The following is a 19,378-nucleotide window of genomic DNA, read 5'->3' on the forward strand; positions in this document are numbered from 1 at the left end:
TCACTGGGGAGGCAGATACTAATGTGGGCGGGTATTTCCATTGATTGACGTGTCTTTCCGCGAATCAAATAGTTTCCTCAAGGTGCAGCTGTCCAATAATATGCTTGTTGTATGACATATTGTATTGTATGGCATAATAAATACATAAACAAAAGTAGATTCACACTAATAAATGGTTATTAGGCCGTATTATAAACACCTCTATGTGTTTTCAAAGGCATTCCATTGTATTATGTGATCAAAAACAACAATAATAAACAAATATTGGGAAATGCACTGACAATATTTTAAACAATTATTCTGTTAGAAATGTGAAAATTACTAGCCCACTGCGCGTAAATTGTTATGGATATATGATTAGTGTAATGATTCCCATTTATTTTAGCACATCTCTGCCTTCCAATAAAACACGATCAGACGAATTCCAAATGGATTATGGCGCCATCTTTTGGGAGACACAAAGCAGCATGGGGGAATACGATGCGTTGTAAATTGTATAATAATAATAATAATAATAATAATAATAATAATAATAATAATAATAATAATAATAATAATAATAATAATAATAATAATAATAAAACCCCACTAAAAATAAGTGTTATAATATTTACAATGATTATTTTATAATTGCAGTTACACCATTGACCCCACCCCGAACATTACATGTCCACATCTAACATGACCCATAATCCATCTTAATAGCAGCAAAGTCTTTTGATAAAAACAATGAATACCCTGTAAGCTATAATATAAAGTGGGACTAAAATGATAACAACAACAAGTAGGAGAATATTGGGAGAGTTTGCTATTTAGTTGGTAAACTGGGTTATAGGAATTTTGCCATGAGTATGTAAAGCATATTTTTTTAAATAGCCTAGCAGAACAACTATTGAGATTGATACAGTGTGTTCTTTGGCCTATCTAAAACTAAAAGTTGTGGCCTAATTCTGTACGTCCCTATACCACTCGGGGCAATGGGGTTAATCTAGTCAGTCGGTCAAGAGCTTACTACCAGTAGGATGATTATGTCACTAACCCAACGCCGACTCTGTAACATATTGCGTGGTTAATGACAAGATAAGGATAGCAAGAATGAAAAACGTGATACTTACAGGTACTGTATCAACGTCTAATTGGACACCATGTTCAGCAACATTAAACCGCAAAATAGTAATCTTACATGACTGATTGACTCGAAGGCTTACTGTAAAGTCAGTGTATTTATGTGATTTTTTTTTATTATTTTTTTTTTTGATAGCGCTTCTTTCGGTGATTGCTGTGGTGTCAGGATACGTGGAGGAACTCGACGAAGACAAGTAGGCTATAGTGCTTCACATTGTAAATTAACTTATTGTGCTTGAGTAGTAAAGGCGTTTTAATGCAGCGTAGTAATGTTTGTTGCCTACTGACATCTTGAGAAATGCCAGCCTACTTAATAGTCTGCTTAATAAGGTGTGATATTGATGAAAATATGTGTTCCATACACTGATCTATAGAGAACATTAATATAGATCCGTGGTTCCATATTGTTTACACCCTACTATATTTATTATGAGGGAACCTTTTTTTATAAGTAATAATAAGCCAAAGGAAGCTCGCTGCACTGTAAATAGTTACAGTTAAAAAGGTTGCAGGCAACACTATCAAGGCCTGTGCGCTTTGTCACATTACTTATAGATAGATAGATAGATAGATAGATAGATAGATAGATAGATAGATAGATAGATATGAATGTTTGATTGAATGCATTAAACAGTTCACTTTTACAGGTTTAATGAATACAGACAGAATGAACTCTGGCTGGTGGAGGTGAGAGTGCAGTCTAAAAATGCAATTTTATGTTGTGTGATAGGCTATGTTTACTATCTAAATTTGTACCATTTCAAATGTGATATAATGATTTTGTGTGTGTGTGTGTGTGTGTGTGTGTGTGTGTGTGTGTGTGTGTGTGTGTGTGTGTGTGTTTTTAATTGCAGTTTTATGCTCCATGGTGTGCATACTGTCACACATTTGAGCCAATATGGTATGAAGTCGGTGCAGAGCTGAAGAGTCTGGGCTCTCCTGTTAATGTCGGCAAGATGGATACCACAGTGCACAAAAGTGGGTTAAATTCACGTCTATGCAAAAGTGTCGGAAAGCTTTGATTACACTGAATGCGTTCCTAAAATTATATTTAAGATTACCAAGAACTGCATTAGTGCTATACCCTCCTTAGGATACTTAGATGAAAGTTATATCTCGTGCTGTGGCTTGGTTTGAGAAGACAGTGATGTTAATGCCACACCAGGCCATTGCTTAGCAACCAATTAGTATGCTACTTAAATGGCAGGATAGGCTTACCTGCTGTTTAATGGGATTAGTTAAGCAGGCCTCATGTGCTCATGAGACTCGGTTCGTTGAACTGTATGCATAGTCTGCATTGAGTCTGTATCTTGTTAACCAGATGGCCATATGGCATAAGTTGCATTTGAGCAATTATAAATCCTTTTATTTTCCTTGGAATTAGGTTGTTCAGTGTCTGCCTTTTGCTGCCATTGTCTCCCTACTTAATAATCTTCTTATTAGGTTCACGCATAAGCTTTCTAGCTAAATAAAACATAGCCTATGTCTTGTGTTTTACCCCCCACCATGGTACACCATGGGGTATTAATTAGATTAGACTAGAATAGTTGTGTTTAAAAAAAAATCACAGCAAATTAACAATAGTCAGTTGTGATCTACTAATGGTATAGCTAGCAATTAACAAATAACAATCTTCTAAATATGAGTTCTAGCATTATTGTAATTATATATTCTGGAATAAATCTCCACTGATGAATATTACTTGCAAATAACACAAGAAAGCTTTTCTCTTTGTGTCTTTAGGCATTGCTTCAGAGTTGAATATTCGTGGATATCCAACCATAAAACTGTGAGTTAATGCCTACTTATCATCATACAGTATATAAATCTATAAATTACGAATAACCAGGAATTGTTCATGCTGTATTTGACTATGTTTTGTTCTTTTAATTAGATTTAAAGGAGATCTGTCTTTTGACTACAAAGGGCCAAGAACAAAGGATGCTATTATTGAATTTACCAATAGAGTTTCAGGGTAATTGTGGAGTAAATCTCAGCATAATAAATCATATTGCATCTTTTGTGTTCTGTGTAGTCTTATGTCAGTGCTAGTTATTCCCTTGTCCTTTTTTATTCAATCTAGTCCTGTGGTAAGACCACTCTCTAGTGTTCAGTTGTTCCAGCATGTTATGAGTCGTCATGATCTCATCTTCGTTTATATTGGAGGGGAGTCGCTTCTTAAGGTAACCAATATGTAAATTTAATGTCTGTCATACAGTAATTATGTACAATGATTGACTGAATTATGATGAAATAGGAATGAAATGCAAAATACTGAACACTGCAGCATATTTCTATACGTTTATTGTTTTATAAAAAATAAAAAAAAACGATGTGAATAAATTTATTGGCAAGTTGTGAAAAGTCATACAGGAATGGTTCATATTCTACTATTAGTGAAATGTAATGTAAATATTTTTTTTGTTTTTACAGAAGGAATACTATAAAGCTGCATCTGAGTTTATTGTCCACACTTATTTTTTCACTGCATCTTTGGAAATCCTCCCAAAAGTAAAACTTTCTCTTTTCAGAGGAAATACCTCTGTAAAATAATCATGTTTTTTCAACTTCTTAAAAAGTAAAGCAAAATCGATTCATTATTGATTTTCTCCATAGGCGGTCACTCTGCAGGATGTTCCCGTTGTTGCTGTGTTCAAAGATGGGACGTACTACCTCTACAATGGTAAGATGTACAACTTGCAGTGCATCACTTTAGTAAGTTAATATTTGAAACTATCCGTGTCTGTAAGCAGCAAAATCTCATAGTCTCTCAGCGTCTGAGCTCAAGGCAGTTTCCTCTCATTGCCTCTCGAAGGGTACCGTTCCACTGAGGTAGAGAGGGGAGGTGGTAGTGAAATGCCAGGGCGTCGAGGCAGAGTGTCACTAGGAAAGGGCACCAATAATGGGAATTAGGCAGGCGTGAAGAACGATGCAGCACCCTCAAAACAAACACTAGCCCATGACAGCCGTTTATCCTCAAGGTGTTGATCTGCTGGACTTCCCCATTGTTGAAGAAGGACTTTTGGAGCCAGAAGTTTAGCAGGAAAGGATCAGCACACTGAACCTGGACCCAGAACACGGCACTGTCAGATGAGTCCTCCACGATGTGAATAGTTAACACATCCATGGAGCGAGGTTAAAGACAAGGTGTAGAATGTGGTTTCTGCAGAAGATATTATGTATTACCATCTTCTTGATTAGCTAAAAAGAAATACAGATTTGGTCAGAAATAAAAAATACCAAAGTTTTTTTTGAGCAAATAGGATCAAATTACAGGCCACACTTGTTTTATTACTGGCATTGATGTAGTTGTTTTAATAAAAACAAAACAAGTTTGCCGTTCAAATATAATTAGAAATAATTGTTTGTTTAAAAAAAAAAAAAAACCTGTATTCATCACTCAATACAAATCCTTAACACCGCTGAACATATGTAACCATGGACCACAAAACATAAGGGTATTTTTTAAATTGAGCTGTATACATAATATGGAAGATGAATCAATAAGCTTTCCATTGATGTATGGTTTGTTAGAATAAGACAATTTATGGGTGAGATATGACTATACAATCGACTATAAAATGATAAAGTCTGGAATCAGAGGGTACAAAACCTTTAAAGTAGTCCAAATGAAGTCCTTAGCAACGCAATATTATTACTATTAACAATTGTTTTATATATTTATGGTAAGACATTTACAACATATCTTTATGGAACATGATCTTAATATGGTTTAGACATAAAAGAAAAATCGATCATTTTGACCCATACAATGTATTGTTGGCTATTGCCACAAATATACCTGTGAGACTTATGACTGGTTTTGTGTTCCAGGGTCACATATATGTTCATGATACTATTTGGTCTATGCTTACCTGACATTAAATACATTATTTAATGGTCTCTTTTCATAGCAGAGATTAGATGGTAATCCTTCTAAAAAAAAAGAGAGAAGCATAAACAGACATAGTACAGGTCACAGCACACAAATATACCTGATATATATGCGCATTTACATTTTTCACAACATCATATGGCACATAGGGCACTTATTGGTGAAAATTCTGGTTATTTTTACCTGTTTTTCACAGGTTCTTATGAATATAAGAAACAAGTGAAAAATATATTTGTAAGGCATCATAATTACAGTAATGGGTTTCTTACCATTCTATTCCAAATCATGAGAATACAAAGCCAGTGAAGTGTTCCAGCTCTCCTCTGTCATGTGGCTTATTCTGAACATTCTGTCTAGGCTATAATCCAATACACACCCTTTAAGTCAACATCTTGACTGTGCGCAAGTGACACATTTTGCATAATTTGATGCACAGTCAGTGGACAGAAACTCTTTGTTTGATAATAAAATAAAAGATCTTTTGATTCTTTTGATTAAACATTTTAGGTAACACATTTCTGAGTGCTTTAACTTTGCATATTGTTTGCACATTTGCAAATGGTGCATATGATGACATTTAATAAGTGCAGGGCTAAATTTAATAGATGAATACGTGTAATGTACATGAAGTGATAAAAAGTGTAATCTCTCTTGTTTTATCATTTCTATAGAATTTGTTGATGGTGATCTGTCTTCGTGGATTAATCGAGAACGTTTTCCCTCTTACTTCCAAATCGATAGCTTCAGTCTTTACCAGATGGGAGAGAAACAAAGTAAGCCTGTTTTTCTTTATGAACATAGGAGCATTAGAAAATATAGACAATAATAATAACGTAATAATATGTAATCCATAATGTAGGGATTACATATTTCTGTATGATCTATAAGCCTTGTGAAAAGTGTGGATATGAATAATGTCATTATACACATTTGTGCCCTGATATTTCACAAACACACACACACACACACACACACACACACACACACACACACACACACACACACACACACACACACACACACACACACACACACACAGCATTGTCATTTTTAACACAATTTCTATGTTGCCACTGGGTGATAAAACAAAACTTTCTGCCAAGATACAATATTTATGTGTGAAAAAGATACTTTGACAGATTATGATTGTGTGAGCTTCTCGTACATACATAATTTGTTGTGCTGCTGTTCATTTCTCACACTTCCCTCAAAGGTAAACTTGTGGCATTGGCAGTAGTAGATGAAAAAAATCCATCTGAAGAAAGTATTCGGTAAGCAACATTAGAAGATGTGTACAGAAGACATCAAAACCATGACAATAGCCAGTTTTTCCCCCCATTATTTCAACTGACACCTCAAAATTGTTCTCTTTAGTTACAAAACTCTGATGGAAAGGCTGTCTACTGAATACAGAGACCTTTATAAAAGGTAGGTAGCACATTTATATGAATTATAAAAACATGAAGAGAAGACACCTGGCATTTGAGTTTATCAAATTATCTGTTAACAAAGGCAATATTGATCTTTTTCTCTCCTAGTAATTACCAGTTTGGTTATGTGGATGGTAATGAATATATCAACGGCTTAATTATGGGGTGAGTTAAATTGGACACAGGTGCAAAGTGCTGTATTTAAAGCCACTGACATAGATTAATGCAAAATGATATAGGCCTATATTACACATTCTCTGCTCATATATTTTTGGATAATCACCACTAATATGTTTCAGAGAAGTTGCGATCCCCTCCATAATTGTGCTGAATATGACCATTGATGGATACTGTCTACCAGAAAGTAAGATTGAGACCATGGACGATTTACTTCACTTTCTCAACAGTGTTCTGGATGGCAGCGCAACGGTATGAGGAGCGAAAGTGTTTTCTTCTCCATCTTTTCTGTCATTTAACTTCCCTCTCCTTCTTGCGAAATACAGTGGTTCTTTTTTTAATCAAATTCCATTTTACCTTAATCAGCTACTTGGAGGAAATGGGTTTGTGCAGTGCACTAAGAGAGCTTTATATAAAGCGAAGTCGACTGTGTTGGTAAGTCTGACAACACTCTTTATTATTTTAGTAGAAGGATAGATTCACTCTTATTTCATTTTCCCCCCAAATATTTACTAACTGCTTAACACACCAAAACCAAAACTAACGGCTGATGACATCCTCATCAAATATTTACTTGAAGCTAATATTTAGGTCACCGTTGTCCCAGTAACTAATATAAACCTTGTCGATCTCAGTTAATGTTCCAGACAGCTCCGGTCTTCTCCTGTTTTGTGTGTGGAGTACCTATGGCTATTGCAGTAATTGTTGTCCGGGCTGCATGTACTGCTGTACCAGCAAATGATGAAAAACCAGAGGAAGGAGCTACAACCAGTCCTGATTTGGATGCACATGGGAAGAAGGCAACAGAATTGCAGCCTGACATCACAGAAAAAACCACTGAAGCAAAGAAAGAGGATTAGCACTGTTTATTTAGGATCATGTTAATCTGTAACATGTCGTAATATGTAATACTGTTTACCCCATTTTTATAAATTGTTTTCCCAGTGGATATTGTGGTTGGTTTCTTTATCAAATAAAGTTCAAATAACTTGAATGAACTTAAGCTTCCATCATATGAAAAAAGTCTAAATACATATGGCCAAATATGTTTGATGTACACAAATTGTGTTCAACGTTGAGCACTTTACTGTACTATGTTGGAGCTGTACACTGTATTTTTTTTTCTTTACATTTTGTTCTTAAAAGGCCAAGACAGATCTCAAACCATTCTGTCTGCTTCACAATACTTTACTATATTGCAACTTGTGCCTGAATCCAAATAAATCAAAACTAGAAAACTGTACTTTATATTAGCATAGCAATTTCGTTTGATTTAATCAGTATAGGCCTATAAATCAAACGACAGAAATACCGGAAACCACACAATGTTATATTACATCGCCATCTATCGAGCATATTAAAAAGTGTTAATGCCGAAAGTGATAGTTGTAGGCTATATAACTTGGAAGATGGAAAAAGCGACTTGGCTTATAACACTGAGACATGGAAGAAGAATTTGATGAAGGAAACTTAACCCTAAAACCTTAAAAGTGACACTAAAAGGGCTTGAAAGCATTTGGATTATTCAAGTCTGTCTTTGCTTCAATGAGAAACATCACCACTTAGGCAAACGTCCCAGCAAAGCGGTAAGTTTCCTTCATCTCAAAGTGGATTAGTGGATTATCTCGCTTCTCGTGTCAGAAGATGAGAAAAAGGCGTTAACAGTGACTTTACATGCTGTTGTGAACGCTGCGACATTCGCTGGAAACAACGGATCAAACTTGTAATGACGGATTCTGAAACTTGACACACCTTTGCGTTTATGATATTTCCGCATGGCACTTAGCGCGGATATCGTTGTAAATATTAGGGAGAGATGATATTAACATTTTTATCCAGTTATTACAACAGAGTACAACTGCGGAAGATTTTTGTTTTGCGTGCAGTTTATCAAGTTTTGTTTAGACTGAACTCTTTTATGGAGTAAAAAAAACAAACATGTTTTCTCAACGAAATATGAACGCTTTTCCTATTCGCCGAATGCACCTAGACCCGGGCTTTTTTGTTCGTGCCTGAAATGGAAATAATATCTTAAGTCTTACATGTAAATTAAGTTGGAGTAATAACAACTTTTGGGCGCTTTGGAGGAGGAGCTTTCAAAGAGAAACGCACCACATCTGTTTCTTGTATCATGGTCATGGAGAACATGCAGAGGTCTGCGGTTCTGCTCTGTGTCTTGGCTGTGGGGCTTGCTTTCTGTGGAATTTCGTCTGCCTCAGACAGATATGTGTCTTTGAACGAACACCAAACAGACAATACCAGCTTGTCAACACACCTTCACCCCAAGCTGTACTTTGATCAGACAGAGGTGCCTTTAATGAAACAGAGGGCTGTCACCACGCATAAACACATATTCAAAGTGATTAAAAATGCTGTTTCTGTCATGCTATCCAATGCAGCTGCTTACCAGCCTCCGGTGAACCATGAGGATTTCGGAAAGAAATGGAATGAGATTTATGGCAACAATTTGCCACCTCTTGCACTATACTGTCTGCTTCAACCTGATGCTGCCGCCTCTCAATTTTTGATTGAGTACATGGACAGAATGGTGGAGTATCCTGATTGGATGGTGTCCAGTGCACCAAATGATGAGGTTCCGATTGCCCACTCTCTCACTGGTTTTGCCACAGCATATGATTTCATTTACACCTTCCTTGACACGAGGAGAAGACTGCGATATCTCAAAAAAATACGATCTGTTACCGAGGAGCTTTTTGAGCTGTCCAAGCACAGAGGATGGGGAAAACAGTTTCTACAGAACCACCAGACAACTAATATAATAGCCATTCTCATTGGTGCTCTTGTGGCAGGGGAACATAATGACCCAGAGACCATGATATGGAAGCAAATATCAGTAAACTACATGGAAAAGACCATGTTTCTACTCAGCCACATTGTCGATGGCTCTCTTGATGAAGGTGTTGCATACGGTAGCTATACTGCAAAATCCATCACTCAGTATGTTTACTTAGCATTGCGTCATTTTCAGATAGACAACACGCAGAACAACTGGCTCAGAGCTCACTTCATGTTTTACCATGCTACTCTGCTTCCTGGATTTCAACGAACGGTTGGCATTGCAGACTCCAATTACAACTGGTTCTATGGGCCAGAAAGCCAGCTCGTATTTCTGGATGCATATGTGCTTCGAAATGGCTCTGGAAACTGGTTGGCAGAGCAAATTAGGAAGCATCGTCCTAAAGACGGACCCATGATGCAATCAGCAGCCCAACGCTGGGCTACTTTGCATACAGAGTACATATGGTATGACCCTGAGTTAACTTCAAAGCCTCTACCTGACTTTAACAAAGCAACCATGCATGTTTTCTCCAACTGGGGTGTGGTGACGTATGGGGCAGGGTTACCTCAAGCTCAGGGTAATACCTTTGTGTCATTTAAATCTGGAAAATTAGGAGGGCGAGCGGTGTATGATATTGTCCATGCCCAACCTTATTCTTGGATAGAAGGCTGGACGAACTTCAACCCAGGACATGAGCACCCTGATCAAAACTCCTTCACTTTTGCACCAAATGGACAAGTGTTTGTCGCTGAAGCCTTGTATGGTCCTAAATACAGCTATCTTAACAATGTGCTAGTATTTGCCCCCTCACCCACCAGCCAGTGTAATCAGCCATGGGAAGGACAGTTGGGGGAATGTTCAAAGTGGCTACGATGGGGAGAAAAGGAAGTTGGGGAAAGCGCCGGCGAGGTCATCGCTGCTTCGTCGCATCAGGACATGTTGTTTGTGAGCGGAGAGTCTGCTTCGGCCTATTCATCCGCAATGAAGCTAAAGAGTGTTTATCGGTCACTTGTGCTTCTCAACTCTCAAACATTAGTCGTGCTGGACCACATCGAGAAACACGAGCACTCCCCACTTAGTTCCCTCAGTGCATTTTTTCACAACCTAGACATTGATTTCAGATACGTTCCTCACAGATCGTTTGGAAAATACAATGGGGCTCTGATGGATGTGTGGGATGCACATTACAAAATGTTTTGGCTGGACGCACAAGGATCCAGCCCCGTTGCCAGGATACAAGAGGCAGAACAGGCTGCGGAATTCAAAAAAAGATGGACGCAGTTCATAAACGTGACCTTTCCCATGGAGAGCTCTGTCGCAAGAGTGGCTTACTTGATGTATGGCCCGTACGTCAAGGTCTCGGACTGTAGATTCATAGACAACAGTAAAAATGGAGTGAAGATATCAGTGACTTTGAATGACACTGAGACTGTTGTGTCAGTTGTAACAAACTACAAAGATATTGAGGCTAGACACAGTTACTTGGGCTTTGCAGGCTTTGCTAAAACAGAAGACAATCAAAGAATAGTTAAGTTTGGCCAGGGAAATCAAACTTTGCCAAGCCAAGTCACAAAAGATTTTGTGTTTGACATTGGATTGGCGGTAAACATCCCTGCGATACTGACTTTAGGTTTTGCTTTAGCTTTCATAATAAAAAAGAGGAAATTTCATGTGCCATTCAATATGCTTATTCATTGCACTCTGATCTGTGTGCTGTTTTTGTGGGTGACAGAACTTTTGTCTGTTTTTTACGGCTGCGAACAGCTCTCATGCAAAGTTAAATCAAAAGACAGCAGCATATATGATGGAACAGACTCTAGCGTCCATGACCTCCTCCCCATCATCACCATCACGTCTATGCCGGGCTCGGGCGCGGAGATCCTTCAGCACCTTTTTGATAACAGCTCTGACTTTGTATACCTGCGGATCCCTTCCACCTACCTGCGGTTCCCAGTGTCTCCTTTCGTCTCTCTGGTGGATGCTTGTGAGTGGTCTAGACCAGATGCGCAAAATGGACGATTTCGAGTTATCCAGGGATGGTTCCACTCCATAGTCCACAATGTGAAACTGCACCTGCAGAATATTCAGTTGCACCAGAGCAATGACGAAACAGGGAATAATGTCAAAGAGAAAGAACAAAGAAAGGGAAGAATGCTGCTTTCAGAGCAAACAAGGACAGGAAGCGTCAAGCGTACTCGTATGGACATCGGATACATACAAGAGCTCAGGCAGCACCTGGTAAAGTACCCAAATGCCCGGCCGGTGCTGAGCATGGGAAGTGGTGGCTGGTTCTTGAAGCTGCCGTATCTCCAAGAGGTCGTAGGCCACTCACTTCGCTCAGTTCATGTGGTCAGAGACCCACGTGCATGGATTTATCTAATGCTCTACAGCAGTAAGCCAAGCCTGTACTTTCGTAAGAATATTAAAAAGCACATAGCCAACATTTTTAAGCAGAACATTGATGGTGTGGATCAGGACTGTGCTACAGTGGACTCACACTTCCTTCCTTTAAAGAAGATCCTCTCCCAGCCAGATCCTAACCCTGTACAGCTGCTAGCTCAGCTATGGCTGGCTCACAATTCAGCAGGGCTCAAGGTGAGCGCAAGCCTCCCCACACACACTTACTTCATAGTCAAATTCGAGGATGTTGTATATTTTCCAGAAGAGACAGCGAGAAAGATACATAACTTTATTGGAATACCCCTTGCACCAGCTGCATTAAACCAACTGACATTTGCCACGTCCACAAATTTGTATAATCTGATATATGAAGGTGATATATCACCTGCCAAAATCAACATATGGAAGACAAATATGGCCAAAGATGAGATTAAAATCATTGAGGATACATGTTGGCCTCTAATGGAGAAGCTGGGTTATAAAAGACATGCAGCCAGTAATTCTTTTTTGTAAATGTTTTTGCAAGAAATTGTTTTGGGGAAGTATGTCAGTATGAGTCTGACAAGTCCAACATTTGGACTTCCTCCAAATGTTGCAGTTTTTGTAAACAGTTCATCATGTGACCAATTGTTTTGTGCTCCGATTCCAGTTTATTTAAGCAATGTTTATATATTATTTAAACCATACAGACAAAACAGAGTCTAGAAAGCCTAGATCCGCTAAAGAACAAAAAGCGATTGCTTACCACTGAAGATGAGCAACAGATGCAAATCTTGGATCACAAACACATTTAGTTTGACTGAAAGACAAGATTATGGTATTTCCCACCAGATGGGTAGCTAACAGTATTTTTCAGTGTTGTGAGATACATCATTATAATTATGCTTTATTGTGAGCAAACTAAATAATTGTCAGTCATTTTTCCACCAAGAGACCTTACTGTTTGCATTTTTTAAGAGCCAGTTCATGTGTAGGTCTATAAATGTGCAAAAAAGTGTTCACTTGTGTGACTGTATGATCAGATCGCTTCATTGACTTGAAGCGAAACATGTCACATCAAATGTCACATTATCTTGCCAAATCAATTGTCTTTTTTTTTTTTGTATTGTATGTGAATGTCCCGCTGTTTCTTTGCATCCCTGTATAAACTATATCAAACACCAATAGCAAATCCGTCTTACTTTTCTGAAATGATATAATTTGCTCATGATGAAATCATAAATGGAACATTTAGCAACCCAAACAAGTAAAACCACGAAACATCATCATATTTCTCATCTTAATGGGGAAATATTTTAATGCAGTTTTAAGAGACTTCTATCGAGAAATGTTTTAAAAGCCACAATGCAAATGGATTTTCCATGGCACCACATGCATATGGAGTGTAATCATCACTGTGGGATAACTGAAATGGAGGAAAATAATGACAATTTATGTGATACTTTTTATGTGAAACATTTGCAAAAAGCTGCTTTTGTGTGTGTGGTGTTATTTGCAGAGTCATTCCTTTGTGCCCAGCATGCTTTCAGACTAAACTCAGCATGCAATTTTTCATAGGATAGAGTCTGTATGGAGAATATTAAGTCGAATGCTTAAAAGCAAAACCAGTCCTTAGATCATATGACTGATCGTGTAGGTCCCAGCATGTCTATATATATATATATATATTTTTTATGATGATCTTTTATGACCAGCATAAAGCGGTTTCTGAATATGATGCAATGATGGTAAAAGGCATGAACATATTGTGATTTGAACTGTGAAGCAACAAGTTATATCTGTCACGTTTGTTTAATAATATCAATAGCGTCGAGTTGAATGTGGCCATTCATTAATGTGCAAATACTTGTTTATATATACAAATAAATGGTTCAAAATTACTTACATGGATTCTGCTAATAAAACATTGTTTAGTTAGTGACAGACGTTGCAAAAGAGGGGAATGAAAGATTTTGCCTGCAATTCAAAACCTAGAACCACTACTTAAATGTCGCCAGCAGAGGGCAGCAGATAAATAAAGATCATAAAACGTGCTTGAGCAGAATTTTATTAGAAATAGCAGGCACTTCACTATTATCAGCAGCAAATCAGGTAAGCACTGAAAAGAGCTTGCTCATTAGTGCCAACTTCACGTTTCCTTTTCACACTTGGAAGCACTTGTCATTTACACTAATAAATCTAAGAAGAGTCCGGCCTTGAGCAGTGTGATGTATTGTAAATCTTACTGTGGTTTCCTAGGTGCTAACTTAATACTTTGCAAATGTGTTTAATTCAGAAGAGCCGAACACTGACTGTGGGTTAAATACAGAGTTGCAGCAACAGCTCATGCATTCAAATGAACAAATCATGACTTAATGTTATGTAGATCACTAGATTTTGGCAGGAAATTGAATTGTTTTCAGATTATTGTATTTTTACTCAAACCTAGAACCGTGGCCTTCTAACGCATCTCATGAAAGGGATTGATAGTTTTCTTAATTAGCAGACAGTTCTACTGCCTTCTAATGCACCAGAGTCTTCAGCATGAGCCAAAAAGCCCAGCCAGTGTTTGATCATTCACACTGGGCATGTACCCGTGGCAGCGACTTTGATGAATTAGGTGGTGTTGTGAAACCAGTGCTATTTATTCTTCTTAATGTCAAGCCCTTGGAAAGAGCATACTGATAGGAACATGTTTTAGCATTATCCATTCCAATGAAGAATGCACATGGGCTCTGAAGGAGAAGATAAACGAACTTCATTCGGTTTATGGTCATGTGGTTTTAGTGGATGTTAAATTTATACTAATAAATGTATCATATGATAAAATTAGTGTCTGAGATCGAACCCCGTGGTAAGGCTTCTCCCAAAAGAGGGATCTCTCTTGAAGTAGACAAATGCACTGTTAAATACTATGAACTAAAAATATGATTAGTGAGTAATGACAGGCCTCAGAGGACTTTAGTTAAGAGAACGGGTTTCTTATTAAAAACACCAGGGGTGGAGGACACACAGGCCTAAAAGAAAACGAGTAATGAGTTGCGTGCAAATGTACCCATTTACGGAGAGTTTTCAAAATCTACTTCTAAATCTGCTGCTTTCAAACCATCTGTAGCCTCTCCTTTGAATCAAAGCAGATACAATCTAAATGCTAATCAATTTCAGCAACAAGCTCTTTTAGGGCTGACGGATTTTCTGCCGCACTCTCTGGTGTCCAGGGGGACCGGCGTGATGAGCCTTTGTTGGCGTAAAGGAGATCAGTAGACCTTTAACACTATCTTTTGTGAATAAAAAAAAAATTCACTGCATGTGCTTTCAGAATATTATTATGATACTAGAAAAAAAAAGCATTCATAACATTTATGCAATGCTTTTAAATACAAGCATCAGGTCATGTCGGCTATATATATATATATATATATATATATATATATATATATATATATATATATATATATATATATATATATATATATATAAAAACATATCAGTCATGATATGTTTTGCATCTGCACCCACATCGCATTATGTATTAAAGCTTTGAATATCTAGAGTCTGAAGGGACAGGCAGAACACACAAGGTGAGGTAGAGCTGTTGTAAGACAGTGGATAAAGTGGGATCCATACTCTATTTTGGAAGATCAATGCTCCAGGAGAGCATGAGGAGAGAGGGATTACGTTAATAACACTAATAACCATGGCTGGGTCTTTAACTATGCCAGTCTCTGAAACCGCAGCACACTAAAAGCTCCTTCATAGTTGGACTGTGTCTTTAATTTTATCCGTGCAAATAATTAACGTTACCGTGAAGATCTGTTTACACTGTAAATACTTCCGATTGCAACTTTGTCATCGGTTAGTATTCATTGTTTCTTAAGTATATTGTTGAATTGAGATTGGGGCCATTATTATTACCTAATGACTCATCTAACCCCCCCACTAACATAGGGCAAAACACACCCAAGCATTAATTAAATCAGGAGCCGTGTCCTCCGGGCACTGTAGTCCAGTTCGCTCTGTGGCAGAAGAAGGGCAATTTGAACATAACCTCAATCTGGGATTTTTCCCAAATGAAATAGTGAAACCACAGCACACAGTAATTAAGGAGACAGTGCCCCCTGAGTGCCCTCATCCTGGTCCTGCATCAACTCACAGGCCTTTAATATTTCATCAAGATCTCTCCAGCTCTCACCTGTGCTCGTAGAGACTCTAGCCGACATTAGAACAACGCTTTGCTCTGTCACTCTCTCATAACCATTGGTTGACCCCAGAGACTCAGACTGTCTCCTCTCCAATCTGACAGCAGTTACCTGTTACAAACATCTGCACACACCTTTCTAACAAGAAAGACATGCTTCGGTAAAATAGGATAACATAACACTGAAGAGAGAGAGTTTCATATGGTAAAAATCAAAATGAGAAAGAAAAAAACAGTCCTCATCGAATCATTTACTTGTTTCTTTCAAACACAGATTCGTTCAGGAACAAAACAAATCGTTGTGAGGGGTGCGTCTCAGCCAGCTAAAGGTCGTGAATCAGTATATTGTGTACACAAATTTGGGCACTAGTAAGGACCCAGGCTCACTAATCACTACACAATGGGACACTAATGTGTCGCTGTTGTCCAACATAATAGTATTTATGAAAAATAACTGATATTTTTCTGACTTTTTTATGTAATTTAAAGTACATTATGATAAGTACTTGTTACATATAGGCCTACCTGCGGCATTTTAGCTGTATATTAATTTGAAATGTTAGCTAGATTATATTCAGTACCTGTCTAATAATGAATGTTTATTAAATATAATTGTTTTTTCAAAACATCTTATCACGTGTCATTATGTGTGGTGTGCTGGCTTGCATGATTTATGTTTCCTATTTAAGGAAACACATTGATGCATTGATGCTCCCTGGTTTCAGTGTGCTGGAGGACTTTTTTTGAATGAGACCTTAAAATGGCTGACTCCCTGATCCGTGCCCTGCCTGAGCTAGATAGCTGATTGAGATGCACCCATTCTTTCAAACTATTCAAAAACAGTTCAATAAAGAAACAAGAGGGTGTCTTTTCGTCATTAATTCACTTAAATGATTCAGTCAATATAGCTGCGTCCAAATTCAAAGGCTGCCTCCTTACAAGGTTGCGGACTTCAGAGGCCATGAAGGTCAGAGCATTGTTAAAGGTGCAGTATGTAAGAATGGTAGCTAGTGGTTGAAATGGGTTCTGCAGTCCAAATTCAAAATATTGTTTGCCCCGCCCCCTCTTTCTCAGACTGGACACTCACGGGTTGCCAGTTTGAGGACACAAAACAGGAACAGCCACATTTGATAGTGGAAGGCAAAGAGACTTACACACTGTTGGGTGTTACACACTTAGACACACTTACACACTTAGTTGGGTGCTGAATTTTTTTTTTTTTTAGGTCAGGCAGAATCTGCGATCTATGACCCAGTTTGTTTGCTGGTTTCCATGGCTGAAATATGCTGTTTTCTGCCAACCGGCAACCTGTGATGGTGAAATACTATTGGGTAAACTGGCAACTTGTGGCAAAGACTTTGTAGGAAGACATGCACTCTGATTACTTATGAATGGGAGAAATTGCAAAGCCCAATATTGCAAATAAAGCCCCGCCTTCTAAATGAAAGAGCGAGTTGTTGATTAGTCATTGCGTCACTGCAGCTGCCGCTGCCACTCAGGTTGCTATAGAAACAGGTTGAGACGCGCATTTACACACATAGGGGCTGCACTTGCATACCCGAGAGGTGTTTTAAAGATGGCCGCTGAGTGAAATGACTTGTCTTAGGTCCCGTTTACACTAGTGCATTTTAGTTTTAAAAACAGTGCTTTACATTGAAAACCATTTTCGCTACATCGCTCTGTTTCCATTGCCTTTCAGAAACAAGCTCTGTCTACACTGCACAAATTGCATGTCACATGTCCATTCATGCACACCAGGCATGCTTGTACAAGTGTAAACAGTTGCTTCTCTTGAACATGGAGACAGCTGCAGTATTATAAAATACAGTGTTAACTGCACAACGGCTGCTAAAAATGACCACTAAAGCTCTATTCGGACGGGATTAGATTAACATGGGGACGTGGGGGTAAAGTAATTTTACCTCAGGATGTCTGTAATATTAATGGCCAATTCGCACGGGATAAGACATCTCAGTAAATTTAGCAGAAGTGGGAGGGGTGACTCGTTTTTTTTTACGCACCACAGTAACCTCCTTGTCTTCATGTGCGTATGACGTTGCTGTTATCACGTGAGCAAACACACAACATGAGCGCCAGTCTGAATATATACACAGTTAGGTCCAAGTCTGACGGTTCTGATTGGATTGTGTTGGTAATAGACACTTTCCTAGAGCTAAAATAAGTGTTGTTCCTCTAATAAGTGCTTTTGATATGTGCCTTTTAAGTGCTATAGCTGCAGCCCGGAGGCTTGCTCCAAGAAACAAATTTCGTTGCAGTGTACTTGTACATTTGTAATGACAATAAACTTCTATCTATCTATCTATCTTCTTTTTGCTTTAAATGATACGCGGAAAATACTAGAGGTTTGCCACAGATTTTTCCCACCACCTAACTCAACCGAATGCTTCTTCAAGCTAGGGATGGCTCGATACCACAATTTTGGCTTCGGTATGGTACCACAATCTAATACCGAAGTACCGATATTAAATCGATACCACAAGGTCTGATATTAGCGCGGGTATATTGCACGCGAATGAGTACAATTATTCAAGTTTTGAGTTTATAAAGTGGGAAATTACCACAAATGTTTATTAGTAAATTAATCAGCGAAGCTTATCACATCAAATCAGTCATTTGAAAACTTTCTTGTGAGAAATAATTTCAGCAAAAATCTCTCAAAATTAGCTAATTGCTTCTGGTTTCAAAAGACATCGCACTACACTAAAGCAATCTGCACAATCCGATTCAACATTTCACGCTCGTCTCGGGACGGATAACGGAAATCATTTGAACACGCAAGAGATTTTATAGCATTTCGTAATAACAGTTACAGGAGACATGAGCTTATAACAACGACACACACACACACACACGCCTGTCACTTAGTCACGCTCGCACATTACACATTAAGTTTCCTTAAACAGTCAAATACACAGAATTATGTACAAATGTCCGTCTTTAGTGAGTATTCACATAAACACAGTCGGCGGTGTCTAACGCGAATGTAAAGAGTGCAATAGTATGCGTGCAAATATGAGATCTAAATGTCATTGGTTGAAACGAACGCTGGAGATTGTGATATTTGATCTTATGTTAGGCTGTGTGTGTGCGTTGATCAGTGTTAAAAAAACAAAAATGTCTAAATGAGATGGTTTGAATGATCCACTGACCTGTCGATCTCTTAAGAAGTCCTAAAGTCAGGATAGTGATAGATGCTTCTTGGCTAGGTTTGATGGTTCTTCATCAGTTTTATAAGCAAAGTCATTACAAATGTCACTTCTACTCCTCTCTTTATTAATTCGTTTTGGGCATCTTGAGTGAGATTCAACTGCTTTATCCATTTTGTTCGTCTATGTTGTTGTCACATTAGCCGG

At 38.1% G+C, this 19,378-nt stretch overlaps 2 protein-coding genes and 1 long non-coding RNA gene across 3 annotated transcripts; 2 read left to right on the forward strand and 1 right to left on the reverse strand.

The window, feature by feature from the left end:
* Positions 1-1,038: 1,038 nt before the first annotated feature.
* tmx3a (thioredoxin related transmembrane protein 3a) lies at positions 1,039-7,563 on the forward strand. The gene is made up of 16 exons (XM_067453042.1): positions 1,039-1,117; positions 1,262-1,319; positions 1,773-1,812; positions 1,980-2,103; positions 2,869-2,914; positions 3,020-3,100; positions 3,209-3,308; positions 3,559-3,636; positions 3,742-3,808; positions 5,692-5,793; positions 6,234-6,291; positions 6,395-6,448; positions 6,559-6,615; positions 6,750-6,879; positions 6,994-7,062; positions 7,263-7,563. Exons 1-16 carry the CDS (start codon positions 1,096-1,098, stop codon positions 7,485-7,487), a joined length of 1,311 nt encoding a protein of 436 aa, XP_067309143.1. The 5' UTR covers positions 1,039-1,095; the 3' UTR covers positions 7,488-7,563.
* Positions 4,048-5,342, reverse strand: LOC137089467 (uncharacterized). Its single transcript, XR_010907690.1, has 3 exons — positions 5,290-5,342; positions 5,001-5,061; positions 4,048-4,326 (listed from the first exon to the last, which is right to left on the reverse strand). It is a non-coding gene; the product is annotated as an uncharacterized lncRNA (long non-coding RNA).
* Positions 7,564-8,005: 442 nt separating the features above from the next.
* Positions 8,006-12,376, forward strand: dsela (dermatan sulfate epimerase like a). The gene has a single exon (XM_067453043.1). The coding sequence runs from the start codon at positions 8,759-8,761 to the stop codon at positions 12,338-12,340; it is 3,582 nt and encodes a 1,193-aa protein (XP_067309144.1). The 5' UTR covers positions 8,006-8,758; the 3' UTR covers positions 12,341-12,376.
* The last annotated feature ends 7,002 nt before the right edge of the window (positions 12,377-19,378 follow it).

This window comes from Pseudorasbora parva, chromosome 9, assembly GCF_024679245.1.
Source record: "Pseudorasbora parva isolate DD20220531a chromosome 9, ASM2467924v1, whole genome shotgun sequence".
In the NCBI taxonomy this organism is placed as follows: Eukaryota; Metazoa; Chordata; class Actinopteri; order Cypriniformes; family Gobionidae; genus Pseudorasbora; species Pseudorasbora parva.